This window comes from Lytechinus pictus, chromosome 2 (assembly GCF_037042905.1).
Source record: "Lytechinus pictus isolate F3 Inbred chromosome 2, Lp3.0, whole genome shotgun sequence".
In the NCBI taxonomy this organism is placed as follows: domain Eukaryota; kingdom Metazoa; phylum Echinodermata; class Echinoidea; order Temnopleuroida; family Toxopneustidae; genus Lytechinus; species Lytechinus pictus.
In genome coordinates, this window is record NC_087246.1 from 50,533,761 (window position 1) to 50,549,584 (window position 15,824).

Consider the following 15,824-nt stretch of genomic DNA (forward strand, 5'->3'; position numbering starts at 1 on the left):
AGACAGCAATATAAATAATTTCTGATATGTGGGGATTTTCAAGGTGATGTCATACAAATTTTTGATACGTTTTGCTTGATCATGATTGTGCGCATTGAAATCCTGGTCAGGGTTGTTGTATTTCCTATGGCGTTTATTGTATAGGGAAAATTTAAACCGCTCAAGCAGAAATTATAATCCTGTACTAGAAGCTCTTTTGAGATATCTTTTCTAATTCTTGGTTCTTGGCAAAAATAAAGATATCAATGTTAAGCACGTGTCATGTTCATTCCTACCATGTATTTGTCTAGCAATTAAAATCTTTTATGGCTTGGAACAAAAAGTGCAAGTTATAGTAAACTTTGAATTCGATTTTCTCTGAAATGGTTTTCCCAATGTCTTATCGCAATACGACGGTTCGGATGACTGCCGACATGGTCATCGACAAAATGAATGTAGACTAAATTATGGCAATTTACCAAATGACAGGAAGTGATTGGGTACACAATATGACGTACAGTTGAGGCCAAAAGTTTACATACACCCGTGGAATTCAGTGAAATTTGTTCGCTTGCCAAACATCGTAAAATTTACTATATCTTCAGAAATATAAATACTACCATGACGAATTTGGTATCAAATGAAAGAGCGTATTAAGTTCTTTCACATGATTGGGATGACATTGGGATTAAAGTATATTTTAGGTGGAATTTTCTTTGAAAAAAAGGAATATTCGGGCCAAATGTATTCTATTGTTTATTATATTTTCAAACATGAAATGTATAAATGTCAAATCTATGATTTACATTATATTTTCTATCATGATATGTCACCACTGAACAAAAAGTGTAATCTGAAATGTTTGTGTTGAGAAGTAACTAGCACAAATATAAAATGTTTTTGTCAAGTTTTTATTTTTAATTTGTCTAAAAATATGAAGATTTTGGAGGAGAAAATGACACTTTAATATTTTTCAGCTCCTGATGACAAAGCAATGTGATGAAGGGGCATGACATACTCAATTGTTTGATATCAAATTCGTCATGATAGCACAAATACTTTATAAGATACAGTAAATTATATGTTTGGCAAGTGTCAACTTTTCTTTGAATTTCCTGTGTGTATGTAAGCTTCTGACCTCAAATGTACATATTAATAAATGAAAAAAAAAAAATTGCTCAACCCACAGCCACCACCCCTCCCCCCAGATAAACCCACAACCCATAAAGCATACAAAAACAAACAAGTCCAAAGACCCGTATCAATGCAAAAAAAAGAACAAAAATACTAACATCAAATAGTTGTTTTTTTGGCTGTCATTTACATTTATTAACGAAAGCCTCACATACTCAAATATATCCAAAGCTGTAATTCTCAATTCCTGATGACTATAGAATTAGATGTATGTATCCTCATATAAGGAAAATTATTGTAATCTATTCCAAAATCTATTTTTATTTTTTTAACATAATAAATGCTGTCTTTTTAACCCTAATAAAATAAGATTTTATTACAGTAACAAGGTTTGATTAGCAAACCACAAAGTTTGAATAAATAAAGAAAAAATCAAACTAGCATAACACTGAAAATTTCATCAAAATCGGATGTAAAATAAGAAAGTTATGACATTTTAAAGTTTCGCTTATTTTTCACAAAACAGTGATATACACAACTCAGTGACATGCAAATCAGACAGACGGTGATGTCCCTCACTCACTATTTCTTCCTTTTTCCCCCTTTTTTTTAATTGTTTGAATTATTTCATTTTTTGCAGATTGAACAATAAGGACCAACTTGACTGAACCATATAGTATTAAACAATGCTAATTCCACATGTTCAGGGAGGAATTGTTATTTCACTTGAAAATGAGGAGAAAATTCGAATATTTCATATTTTTTCCTATAACTTTCTAATTTTACATCCGAGTTTGATGAAATTTTCAGTATTGTACTTGATGGATATTTCTCTCTTCGTTAAAAACAACTTTTTGTTGGGGTGGACTTGTTCTTTAATCGCAAAGGGTGATTACACATTGTCGGTACTGATGGCAGTTAATAGCGGTGTGCCCCGAAGTTTGATGCGATCAGAGCCCTTTACTACAGAGTTTGGCCAATTTGTTTAACTTGGTTACAACAAGGTTCATGCTGCTTTGTTAGGCAAGCACAATTTTAAAAGAAATTGTGTAACCCACTGAAAGCGAAATGGCCAAAACTTCATAATAAAGGGAATTGTCTGCATCAAACTTCAGGGGCGAACCACCATGAACCACCGTCTATATCTGAATGAGGATTTACTATCCCCCCCCCCCCTGATGGAAACCATTTAGTTATATAGGACCATTTACATTTCTCCTTGTTTCTAATGCAACATTACTATCCAATTGAAAGATATAACATTTCAATCTCTTTAACAGCTTGGGTGAAAAAGGCTAAAACCAAGAAAAACATTATAACACATTAAGTTTGAATAACTGCCTTCACAGAATTATCAAATTCAATTTGTATCAATATTACTGGAATTATGCTTCTATTACTTTGAAATACCATCTGTTTTGTCAATAAAATTCCTCACATATCTGAGACTGATATAGACATGCTATAATCATTCACATAAATATACTCACAAAACAATAGAAAATAAAAAAGTAATGTTGTCACAACAATTGCCTTACTGATACTACTGCTGTTCAAAATGAATCAAGCAAGGCATAGCAATACATATTCACAAACACACACCACAAGTAGTTTATCCTTCTCAGTTCATTGCATCTCAGTTTCTAAACACTGTCCAAAAATTCAAAGATCCTTCATCATTCTTCATCCATCTCCAAATTGATGTTATTTCCAAATTTGGCATAAAGCTGAGCCTTGAGATCTCCTAGTTCTCCCTTCAGAGCATCTCCTTGGCCCTCTAAGCCAGCGATCTCCTCCTCCATCCTCGTCTTAGCATCCTCTACCGACTGCTGGGCATCTTCCAGACTCTGGTTGAAGAACACCTCCCCGATCTGATACGTGGTGATGGGAGTCAAGGAAAATGAACCAAATGTCCAAAATGCACTTTTAGTTTCCTGCATCGTTTAGCAACAAACCATTTAATTATTGTTCCATGGCAATACCAAAATATAAGTCACTTCTAAAAGTTCTAATTCCATATATATTTTCTTAAAGTACAAAAACTTAGAGGAACACTCATGTAGTGAATGATCATGAGGAAGTTTGGAGTGTTGAAATGAATTGTGATTTTACACTACATATAAAGAACATTAAGTTGAAATTTTACAATGAATTCATGAAGCAAGTCAATGCTGAGGTGATTAATAGAATCAAATTTGAAGAAATAAAGATTCCAAAGGCAAGTTTGTCCAGGATTCTTCAAAATTAATCCTAGCATTCCAGCTATTATTGTTATCATAGGTACAAGCTTTTAGGTCAGACAAGAATCACCTGAACTACTTATACCTCAGTCACATTTCCCCTACTACGGCCATACGGCAAGTCGAAAACAGCCGTTTTAACATTTTTTGTACCAGCTACATATAGATGGATTGAATGAAAATGAATAGAACGGCTGTTTCCGACTCACCGCACGGCCGCCGCAGGGGAAATGTGACCGAGGTAAAAGCGTTCAATATTCTATCAAAATATCCATGACAGGAAACACATTAAAGGCCAAGTCTACCCTAGAAAAAAATGTTGATTTAAATCAATAGAGAAAAATCAAACAAGAATAATAATGAAAATTTCATCAAAATCGGATATAAAATCAGAAAGTTATGACATTTTAAAGTTTTGCTTATTTTTCACAAAATAGTTATATGCACAACTAAGTGACATGCAATTGAGAGAATCAATGATGTCCCTCACTCACTATTTCTTTTGTTTTTATTGTTTAAATTATAAAATATATATATATATCTTTTTTAAAGATTTGACAATAAGGACCAACTTGACTGAACCATAAAATGTTAAAACAATGGTTATTCCACATGTTCAAGGAGGAAGAAAACTTTGTTTCATTGAGAATGAGGATAAAATTTGAATATTTCATAAATCAGATAATAAAATACAATACCTCATTTGCATACCGACCAGGATGTGCATATAACTGTTATGTGAAATTAACAGAAACTTTAAAATGTCTTAACTTTCTTATTCTACATCTGATTTTGATGAAATTTTCAGTGCTATGCTTGTTGGATTCTGCTCTTTTTATTCAAACCAACTTTTTGTTGGTGTACTTGTCCTTTAAGCAATATCATACCTCCACACTATTGAATTTTTTTTCCAATAGGCTTTGTCTCTATGTCACAGGTATAAAGCTGACCCACTCTCAGGCACGATGTAAGACAAATCTTAATAGTTTTTTTTTTATTTTATTTTTTTATATATACAACTGTATCTAATGACTTCTGACTTAGTCTCAGTCTCAACCTTCAGATAATGTTGACACTAGAAAAGGACACAGTATACCTTTCACTCCCTGAGATGCACAATTTGTTAGTTTGGACAAAGTTTACCCCTTGACCTATTGGAGACTGGCTAATATATGTGCTACAGCATGAATTTTTCATTCACCAAGATCACAATGCCTCCGGCAACCATGTATTAGCAGAGACATAATGAAACATTAAAAAAAAAGAAGAATCTTATTTAAAAAAAGAAGTTATGAAACATGAAGGCCTGCAGTACCTTGGAGTGAAATTATTTGCATTTGCCAGCATAATGATGCCTATCATCTCCCCCATAACAAAATGCATGATGTAATCAGTGATAACTTCAGTATATACTGGCTTTCCTTACATTACCGCTAAGAACACTTTGGCAGCTTTCCTTATTTTCTATCTTACTTTTACAATTTCAACGGATTTTGGAAAGGATATGGTATGGAAGCATCATCATCTCCAAGGACCAATTCATCGCTCGCATCCTCCAGGTTCTGAAGATCTTTCTATAGTAATCAATCAAAAAAAAAATTAGGCTGGGGTGTGTCAGACATGGGCCCCATCTTACGAAGAGTTACGATTGATCCAATCAATTGTAACTCTATGGAAATCCATCAGTGTCATAATTTTTTCTACAGGAAATATGCAAATTGCCCATGGTAGCCCAAGGCAAACACTCCAAATTGTCAAGAAAAACAATGAATTTATGAATATACATCATTATCTGGAAAACCTTTTTAAGAAACATGCATTTTAGATGTGGGCGTTGCTGGCTTTCCATAATTGAGATTGATCAGATCAATTGCAACTCTTTGTAAGACCAGGCCATGGTGTCAATTACACATGACATAGCTATTGAGTTCAAAATGCAATAATACGAAGTTTATGAAGTTTACAAAGTTATGATGACATATTTCAGAAAGAAAGCCTCATAAAAAATGCACTACAAATATGAAATAAAGTTTATGACAAAAATATATTTTTAATAAATATGTATTAAAACTCACAAATATACTACCTACTGTAATTAAAAAGGAAATTAAAAGAATACCAGGTATGACAACATAAGAAGTTCTCCATTGTTAAATATCTTCAAATCTAAATAAAAAAACATCTGTTCAGTTTAGAAAGTGCTAGGTAGAATTCAGTAAAAATAAATCTTACCCCAAAAAATAGTTCTTACCCAGCCAGCTATTCTTAAAAGCTGCGTTATAAACTTATGAAAATTTATTATTCATAATAAGTACCACATAAAACCTTGTTCATGTATCAGTAAAGAGAAAATCCCTCTAGTAAGGACTCTAAGGAGGGGGTTTTAAAAAAAGTCTCCTCTTTTACAGACATAGTCTCATCAAAACAAATATCAACCAAAATAGATTAATTCAATTATTTTCCAGTCTAGTTTTTCATATACCCTGTTTGAAAAGCCGACTATAGATTTTGATATTTGAAGGGCAGGGTCATTTTTCATGTGCTTTCATGTAGCCTACACTTCTCATTTTGAAAAAAATATATTGGAAGATCCTTGGCTTAGGAAAATATTATTAAATTTGTTATACGTAGGTATCATGGTATCAAAATTTACCTTTTTATTTGCAATTTCATCCTGGATTTCTCCAAGTTTATTACTCTTCCTTGCAAACTTGTTGATCTTCTGCTGATCTTCAAATGTGACATTCACATCATCATCCTGAAAATAACAAGGAATTGAAATTTTGGTATAGAACAATCAGAGCAAATCAAGGTGGGAAAGTTGACAAGTCTGGCAAAAGTAAAGCAGAACCCAATCTCTAAAATTGAGCACATCCAGGCTTGAACCTTGGAAGAGTAATCCCTTTCAGCAGCTTCAAAGCTATCCCGGGATGAAAACATTATGTGTATCAGTGCAAGGTGCCATGGTGAGGTAATTTAAAATTTCACTTATATACATTAAAAGTGAGTGTACACCGTCCAAGTAAAAACTGACTCTTGGTTTACAGCATAAGAGACCCAACAGGAGGCTGCATCGTGCAGATGAATGGCAGTGCGGCCTCTCTAAATACAGCTGGGTTTGTTCCTATTACAACAGGTCCTGGTAGGTGATTCCAAATTTTGACAGTACGTGGGAAGAGAACTTGTATACATCAGTGGTTGCTTTCGGGATAGCATATTTAAGGATGTGATCTTGTCTTCCAATATATGTGGCAGGACAAATGGTAGGAGGAAAAGGTACAGCAACTAGGTGATGATGAATTATATGGAAGAGAGTACACTGAGCAAGAAGATGGCGTGTATAGAGACTATCCCATCCGAGTGCAGACACAAGGGCCAGGTTTGGCACGTTTTAGATGGTGTGTTTTAAAACATGTTTTAAAACACCCATTTTTTTTGCAAAAAAAAAGTGTTTTAAAACACCGCTTAGGCTTGTGTGTTGTAAATTTTGCATGGATGTGATTTTAGATTATTTTTTTTAATACTTTTATTTCTGAAGTGGTGTATTATTTTCTTCTAACTAATTAAAACACTTTTTCAACACCACTTTTTTTCTCCTCATTTTCTTTTCCCCTAATTATTCTCCCTTTTTGGGGAATGCATGCATGGGTATGCGACAAGTTTTTAAAAAACTTGCTCAAAAACGTGATTCATGTATAATAAAGCAAATTGTGAATTCTTGCCAAAATTCGTAAAGTTTCATTTTTTTGTACTTTTTGCTGATTGAAAAATTATTGCCTGTAATTTTAAAAAACTTAAAAAAACATTTTATACTGATTTTTTTCTTCTAATATAAGCATTTGATCAAAATTCTTCAATTAAAAAAATAAGCAGTTCAAGGCCTATATTTCTAGATTTAACTAAAATTGGCATAATTGATTCAAATGAAATAAAGCATATTGAAGCCCCATACACTGTAGATTCTGTCATTTTCTTCCATTGTGAAAATTCTTCTTGCCCCCCCCCCCCCTCCCCTAGATTGACAAGACTCAAAATACCCCAGGCCCAGGACTACATGTTCATGTATGAGGAATAAAACTATAAAATGGCAACTTACTTTAAAGTTTAGTGTTCTTTGTTTAGGCATTCAATTTCCATGAATTAGTAATTTTTTGGGGAAATATGAACTTTTCTGTTGGAAAGTCAGTAACAAAAATTGTAGTCATCTCTTACTTTACTTATTCCAAAAATGTATTTATTACATAAATCAGACTGTATAATAGTTTAAATGATTTACGGAAAATTGCATAATTTGTTTAAAAAAACGTTTTAAAACACTTTAAAATAATAACAAACATTATTGCAGCCGAATTAAAGTCACTGTTATTTCCCCTTTTAAGTTTATTTTTTCCCCGACGCGACGGTTTTGGTGCATTTCAGGCCAAAACAGAATAATAATCTTTTTTTTATTTTGGACAAGTTTTTTTTTAACATATTTTTATGAAATAAAGTCATAAAGACCCTATTGGCTATGGAGCCAAATGATTTCAGCGGAACAACCAACATAACAAAACAGAGACCGAAGCTTTTGGTCTAATCATAACCTTGTTCATTGATTCTTTGATTTGAATGAGTGCACCAGGGCAGTAGTAGGCAGTACCACATTTTATTTTTACAAACAAATTTGTAGATAAGTGGGACCGTCACAAAAATATTTTCTTCAATTCCACCACTAGCACAGTCCCCAACACAGATCAAATAAGATTTTCATCTAGACATACGTCAAGATAGATCTATACTTACACCACCTGTGGCTTTCTTCATTGACAATGCCATAGCTGTAATGACAAAATTAGAACTTTTAAAAGAAAAGTTTCTGGACGTGGGCCTGTCTTTCCAGCTTTCAAACTCTAACCAAGAGATGGCTCACTTCCAAATAAATATTGGGCGTGCGTCATCGCATCATGCATAGTCATTTTCTGAGACATATTTTGACCCGGGAGTTTCGGCGAAGCTCAATAATGATTTCCGCCAGCGGAATCTCGCGCTCGCAGCGTACATGTAGCATCGACCAAGAAAACTCAACGACGCCACCGCCTTACAAAATAGATAGAAATTGAAGTCAGGATTCTACACAGAATCAGAGAGAGGAATATAGTTTAATCACAGAGGGAAGTATTTTAATCTCGGGCGGCATTTATGTAAGTTCTATCTGTTTGTAGATTTTTTAAAATTCAATTTTTATGATCGATTCCGTTCGACATGCGCCATGCCATGCCATGCCCATGATCATCATGATCATGCATTCATGGACATGTCTAGACAGGAATAACCGTCGTTTCTGGGGATTTATTCAACAATTTCTGACATTTTACTGTAATCCCCATTTACCGACGGTAGGGTGTACGTGTGGGCTCGCATGTGTTCTCATTCCCTCCCTTTTGTCAATTCACAGTCCAAAGTTTGATGTATCATGTAATTTTACACATCGAATTTACAATCTAAGGATGTATAAACAACAAACTTTTAAAACTTGATGTTTTAACATTTAAATACTTTAAACGATATAGATGAGAAAGGCATGAAAAATATACTTTACCGATGTTTAATTGGGTTGAACACGATAAAAATGGTCAAAATGGCAGCCAAACTATAAAATATTTACAAACGAACGTCAACAACAGTAGAGGCGCTGGTCAGAAAATTGGGATCGTCCCAGTTTACAGGGACTGTCTCAGTTTATAAGGATTTCTTCACACAAGAAATCTAGGAAAGTTCATTCACCTGTCAAGTGCCGACACCAATCAAGTGTGCTAGTCAATGTAAACATATCGGGTTTCATAACAAGATTATTGGAAGACAGTAAGTCATGAAAAATAGACGGTGAACTGGGGGGAATTGAGGTCACTGAATCTATTTTTAGCACTCTCAATTCCCGTAATTGCTGTCTTTGTCCCGTAGGGGGAAGTGAAAAAAAAACGTCCCCATAAACAAGGACAGTCTCAATTTATCAAGACATGATTTGTCTTGGTTTATGAGGATATCCTCGTTTTCTGGGACAATCCCAATTTTTGGACCAGCGCCTCTACTGACAATCACGAATGTGATATCGATATTGCTCTCGATATTATACGATCTGCTCCATATGCGAACGAAACCGAAGATAAACGATACTAGTTATACTAGTACTAGTACTAGTTATAATCGCGATATATCGATTCGAGACATTAAGTTAATACGATAATGACGTCATTCAAGAAAAACTGTCAGGTCAGGTGAAAATGTCTTAGATGACAGATTTCTCAATCATCCAGAGGATTTTTTTCAATAACTCCGGCCCAAGGTATGCAATTACTTAAGTTATTTATATTTCCCTGATAATGGAAACCATGAAACTTTCAATTTTGCTTAAAAAACAGTTTTAAATCGCGATCTATAAAACGCTAGTTCACTATACATTGGCTGTAGGTACGGGGCCCCATCCCCTTCAGTCTATGTATGGTGAGTGGAGCCAACGTAGTTCAGCGGAACAACCAAAATACAGAGACTGAAGCTTTTGGTCTAGGACATGTCATACTTGTGACTTGTGTGTGTGTGTACCGGTATGAAGAATTTTGTTTGGATGAGTAGATTTCTAACTGTTAGTGTTAGACCTCTTTGACTTTGTGTGCAGCTGCAGAGCAGCAGAGGGTTACGACTAAAGTTAAGGAAGGTGATAATGATTGATATGGTAAGTTAATTTTTCCAGACATAATGTTCCCTGACTTCCCTCGAGTAGCAGCGACAGGAATACCTCGGGCGATGTTCGTGCAGGCTCCACTCCACTTCACTACCGCTACACTCTGCTCCACCTACCCGAACATCAGGACCGTGAACCATTTCGGATATACCGAGTCACAAAGGTGGGATGGCAATCATGATAATCGTAAAAATTAAACCCAAAAAATATAAAGAAAAAGATGATTGACTTGATAATATCTTACTCTACACCCGTATTTCACTCCGTTTCCATCCTCCGGTTATCCTCAAAATTGGTGCTTGATGCTATCTTTGATTTTTCTCTTTTTATTAAAAATCAAATCCACTTTTTGTTGGGGTGGACTTGCCTTTTGAATTAAAGGACTGTATTTTTTGTGCACAATTGTACCTGCTTCTTGCAGTTCTTCTTAAGGGGCTTTCACAATCGCTCTTGCGATCGTTTGCGATCATTTGGTCACAATATATGTTGCACACAATTGCAACGGTTGTAAGCAGAGTTGCACCACCAGTTGTGAAAGGGGCTCAAGTCGGACAACACTCTGACCCTAATTTCAATGTGATCTCATTCTGTGAGATGCAACTATATCTGACAGTTGTGTTTGTTTTCTTGTCCAAGGTTGTGATATTATAGACACTAGAACTTTTGACTATTTGTTTGTTTTCTCATTTGACTTTTTTACAGGATCTATTGTAAGATGGAACTTTAAATATTAGGCAGCATTAAAACTACTTAAAAACAGTTGAATTAAAAAAAAATCAGTAGAGAGTAGAGACAGTCAAAATGGCCATTTACCATAGGCATAACAACTTGCTAAAAACAGTCAAAGACCCCAACCAATTGAACATTGACTCAAACCCATTGAAATTATGATTTGAGAATGATGCTTATTTTATCTCTATTACCGTTCTGCAACATAACACAAGTTGCAAAACAAATAGATTTTAAATTATATTTTTGAAGGAAATTGAAACTGTTTGTAAAAAAAAGTCCAGTAAGAAAAAAAGAGCTATAATTTTCAAATATTAGTTCAGATTTGAAAATATTTTCCATGTTTACAATTATTATTGTCTCAAATTATTTTCTAGAATACGGTTTTACTTTGAGAGGCAAGAATATTAATAGAGGCCACAATATTAGAATTGCGGAAGAGGTTAACAGTACTCGATGTTAGTCTTAGATGGACAAAGAAAAGTGGATAGAGAGAAATGGAGAGGCATCTGGGACTCACCAAGTGATGTACCATTATAAACCTCTTCTGTAATTAACACTTTATGCAAGGCTCGACATTAGCGGTGGCCCGGGGCCACCAGAAATTCACCTCGGGCAACCATTATTGAAAAAATATTAAGTTTTGGTGGCCCGAATCGGGCAACCAATAATTTTCAGAATAGCGCAATTTTTCTCCCCATTTTGCACGCATTTATCAACTTTCTACAAACACACACAAAATTGGCCTACCGCTATAGCATTAAGTAGCTTTTATCCAGCCGGCCGCGCTGGCCGGCTGGCGTGAGCTTTGCATGCCTCAAGCAGCTGTGAGTCAGCAGCCTATATATTCAGACTCAGGGAGCTGCAATACGAAATGTTGCAGCTAAGAAATCTTCCACAGAACTGTGAAAATCCAAGTCAAAGTCACATTTTACACCAATGAAAAGCCCTTCTACAGACCTTTTTGCCAAAATCTGGTGTATCCTGATTATTTTCAAGCATTTAAAAGAGGAATCATGACCTCTCTTTTGACTCAAAAAGACCGATTTCCAAATGAAAATAATGCACATAAAAACACATAGGTGAGTACATCACAGTCCCACGTGTGCATTTGTATGTATGTTGATACTTTGTTTCTTTCGAAGCTGTGTCTTTTCTAGCCAAAAATAAACAGACAGTTACTTTCTTTCTTGTTTATAAATGACTTCTTAAACAACTCTTGAGAAAGTACATAATTTGGGAAGGCATTTCATTAATATGAAATGTGAATTTTTCCAACATTTTGGCAAATATAGGGAAGGAATTTTCTCACACTTTTTTTTGCCGTTTTATTATTTTCTTTCATTTTTTTGACAGTGGTTAAAAAACCATTTATACCCATTTATTAATTTTCAATGTTTTTCTTTATATTTTTTGGGCCACCAAACTTTAATATCAGGCCACCCAAAAAAATTATTTGAAGGTTTTGGTGGCCCGAACGGGCCACCACCAAAAAAAGTTAATGTGGAGCCTTGCTTTATGTTTTTGGTTTTGTTTGTCAAATTGACAGTTATATTATTTAAAGTTCAAAGCCACCCAGAAGAATGTTGATTTGAATAGATAGAGAAAAATCAAACAAGCATAACACTGAAAATATCATCAAAATCGGATGTAAAACAAGAAAGTTTTGACATTTTAAAATTTTCAGCATTATTGCTTGTCTGATTTTTCTCTATTGATTCAAATCAACATTTTCATGAGGTGGACTTGATCTTTAATGCGAATTGCTCAATGCTTTTGTAAAGCACTCAGAAACATCTACCTGTACATATATTATCTGAAGATAGCAGACCAGCACACAGACCTTTATGTTCTATTTTCATATAGCTCTGAAGTCATGTGTGCTAAAGTGCACAACATATTTTTACAGGCTGCGTGATGTTTGGCCACATACATGTATACCTCCCAACATCCCATGTCCATCCCATATATCTCAATGAGTAAAAAGAGTAATAGAGTTCAGATAAATTTGTTTAGTTTTCATACTACAACTCATTGTACATTTATTTACTTGCAATATTTACAACTTTAACAGGTTTGTACAGTATGACATTGCTGGGTTTTTTTTTTGCAGGAGTTTCTTCATTTTATCCATGAAGATAAATTAACATGTTCACATAGTAACAAAAATATAAATGAATATATTTTATATGTTACAATTGAAGAGATGAATAATACTGGCAAAGACTGATAATTAAATTATACATAAAACATGTGATATATTTAGTTCAATAAAATACAGGGGCCAGCTATTATAAGCACAAAAGTGCTTGAAGCAATAGCAGCCAATGTAGATCATACTATTAAAAAAATTACATAGTACATGTATACATGTACATGTTATATGTGCATTCTACATGTACATTGTATTATCATCTTATAAATGATGAATTGATAATTGACAATCAGTTTTGTAAATGAACTGAAAAGTGTTATCATTGTGGCAAACAAAAACTTAGTAAATCACATATCACATAAAATATGAAAATGAGAATTAAATTTGGTTACTTGCATTTTTGTAGATGCATGATTTGACAAATATGTTCATGGCTGCATGATGCATCCAGTACATGTACTGGTATTTTGATTACAGAACCCTAATTTTATGTCATTTTACATTATTTTGATACTTTTGCACTCTTTTTATAATAAAGAAAGTACACTGAACAGAATGGAACTCCAGGTCCAGAAGTGAGTAAATATTTCATCATGTTTTTGGAACGAAGAGGATGAAGAAATGTGTTACATATATACTAACATCCTGCATGTTAATGCTCCTTAAGTTGTGTCCTGCTAAATGAAATAATTTAATGTATGCTTTGTACTTTGGATACTGCTTCTTATCAAGGAGATTTAAACGTCCAGTGTTTTTTATATTAATATGCATGTACTTGGATTTGATTACAGTTCTTTTGTACATGTTGATAGAAAAAGCAGTGTGTATGTTCATGTATTTGGTTTCAAATATTATTTAATACAAATTGTCAGAAAGGAACTTAAATTTACACTAGACTGTACACTGAATCACATGTAGACAGTTGTTGGAAAAATTTGCATTCTTTATAACACACAATACAGATGTGTGCACTGAGAATAAAACAAGTGATTTTGGTTTTAAAAGCAAGTTCTTACAGTGCATAAAATTGAAATTGATATCATTTTGAAAAGAAAGAAAAAACAAAAACAACGCTATGTTATAAGTTTTATTGATCATCAACTTACACTGTGCATGTGCATGCAGGGAATATGAAAAAGACTTTTGAATAAAAAAAATATATTATAGATGTACATATGTGTTATGATACAAAGTGATATCATTTTTTAAAGCCAAAGTGATTTTAAATGTTTTTGCTTCCTGTAACTTAGGTTGTTGATTCATTTGCAGTGAGCTCTTTTCCCAGGAAGATGGGTTAAAATTCACATCTTTACAGCTGGACCTTGTGAAAGATGATTTTCTTTCTAATTGAATTAAGGGATTTATTTGAATAAAAACATATTCATTTGGGGCTGTGGTTTTTCAGTATTATCTGATCAAAAGGTGGTTTTAGGGTATTTGCATGTTTTTGTTATTCCCTGTAAATTACAGGATACCAGTCAAAGTACTATATTAAGGGATTAGTTTTTTTTGTTCACTACACTGTACTTATTTTTTTAATTTAAATTTCAAAATAAAAGAATGTCTTTCAGGTTGGCTGCAAAATGGAAAACATTCTCTGTTAAGTTCAATATTTAAACAAATGAACAACAAATTAAAAAAAAGAGGAAAATTATAAAGAATCGTTTTCATTTAGAAATGAGATACTAACTTCTAGTTGATTTTTTTTAAATATAATGTTAATGCTACAGTGTTAGCCCTTCCAAAATACACTTTTTCTGGTTTACAAAAGAAAAAATCCCTACAATTTTCAGGGCTTTGAAAACAGCATGTTTAAAAGAAAATTAAAAAAATTTTGATGTTCATTGTCATTAATCCAATTTGTATTGTCAGAGCTGTCGACTTACATGTATTTCATGTCTTTGTTTGTATTGTTTCGTCTGTTTTGTTTTCTATTTTCGTTTATATTTGGCATGTAGAAACGATGAATGTACATGTACATCATATTTGAATATCACCAATCTGTAATACTGTTTTTTTGTTTTTTTCATTTTGTTTAAAATAGGAAAAGAAGAGAAATGTATGTACATGTATGGTATAGAATAATAGAAACACCATGCTAAGCATTTTTTTTAATGGAAAGCATAATATCATGAACCTTTTAACAGGAGGCCCCTCCTTATTTCTATAACAGTTACATTTTTATCCTACAATGGGAATGAAAATGAAATTTGTCATTAAACTAAATTGAAACGCTTTTACCCTTATCTTTTTCTTGCATCCATAATGATACCCATGTTTAGAACAACCCTCAACAATGACATTTTCAATGATAACGGTCAATGCTTTTTTCTTCATATAAATGTACATGTACCAGTAGTGACACAAGTAGGGGTATCTATACACATAATGCATGAATGTGTTATGGGCTCTCATGAATGTTGAATGCCGACATGAAGAGTGTGAAGCTTTCCACATCTCCAGAGGAACTTAACTAGATGCTACTCTGTTTCAACATACGGTACCCTTCATACATTAACAGAAGAAGTGCATATGCGTGTACGTGACATGTATGATGTATCATGGCACCACCATGCAAGCATACGAAGTGGTTACCACGACGATGATGATGAAGGTGCATAATGTTTTGGGATTGTGATGGATAGGAGGAATGCCGTTACAGCCAGGCGGCACATGTTAATGTACTTGCAGCAGTTGGCATGTGCTGGAATAGCGCTTAGGTTGTAATTGCATGCAAGGATTGGATGATTACGATGTTGATAAAGAGGAACTGGGAACAGTCAAAATGATATGAAATCCAAGAATTATAATTATTTTTTATGACTGGAAGGAAATAAGTGCTAGGGATAAAAACGTATGCAGAGGCTGT

At 33.8% G+C, this 15,824-nt stretch overlaps 2 protein-coding genes across 7 annotated transcripts in view; one reads left to right on the forward strand and one right to left on the reverse strand.

Annotated features, from left to right (window-relative positions):
- Positions 1-1,280: 1,280 nt before the first annotated feature.
- On the reverse strand, positions 1,281-8,628 carry LOC129254059 (prefoldin subunit 4-like). 2 transcript variants are annotated; one of them, XR_010292646.1, is made up of 5 exons: positions 8,136-8,608; positions 6,007-6,111; positions 4,860-4,927; positions 1,813-2,991; positions 1,281-1,695 (listed from the first exon to the last, which is right to left on the reverse strand). XR_010292646.1 is itself a non-coding variant. In XM_064095064.1 (4 exons), the coding sequence occupies exons 1-4, from the start codon at positions 8,166-8,168 to the stop codon at positions 2,790-2,792; spliced, it is 408 nt and encodes a 135-aa protein (XP_063951134.1). In that variant the 5' UTR covers positions 8,169-8,628; the 3' UTR covers positions 1,281-2,789. The 2 variants fall into 2 exon arrangements, 1 of the variants encoding a protein (XP_063951134.1); XM_064095064.1 differs by having other exon boundaries at positions 1,281-2,991; positions 8,136-8,628.
- The window catches only part of LOC129254058 (protein NDRG3-like), a 38,327-nt gene continuing 30,505 nt past the window's right edge, over positions 8,003-15,824 (forward strand). Inside the window, exons 1-2 of one of the 5 annotated variants that reach the window (XM_064095057.1) lie at positions 8,003-8,533; positions 13,494-13,530. In XM_064095057.1, the coding sequence (XP_063951127.1) occupies positions 13,511-13,530 (20 nt within the window). In that variant the 5' untranslated portion in view covers positions 8,003-8,533; positions 13,494-13,510. Of the gene's footprint in view, positions 8,534-8,568; positions 8,729-13,493; positions 13,531-15,824 lie in introns of those variants that run through there. The other 4 variants (XM_064095058.1, XM_064095059.1, XM_064095061.1 and 1 more) reach the window with 4 other exon arrangements.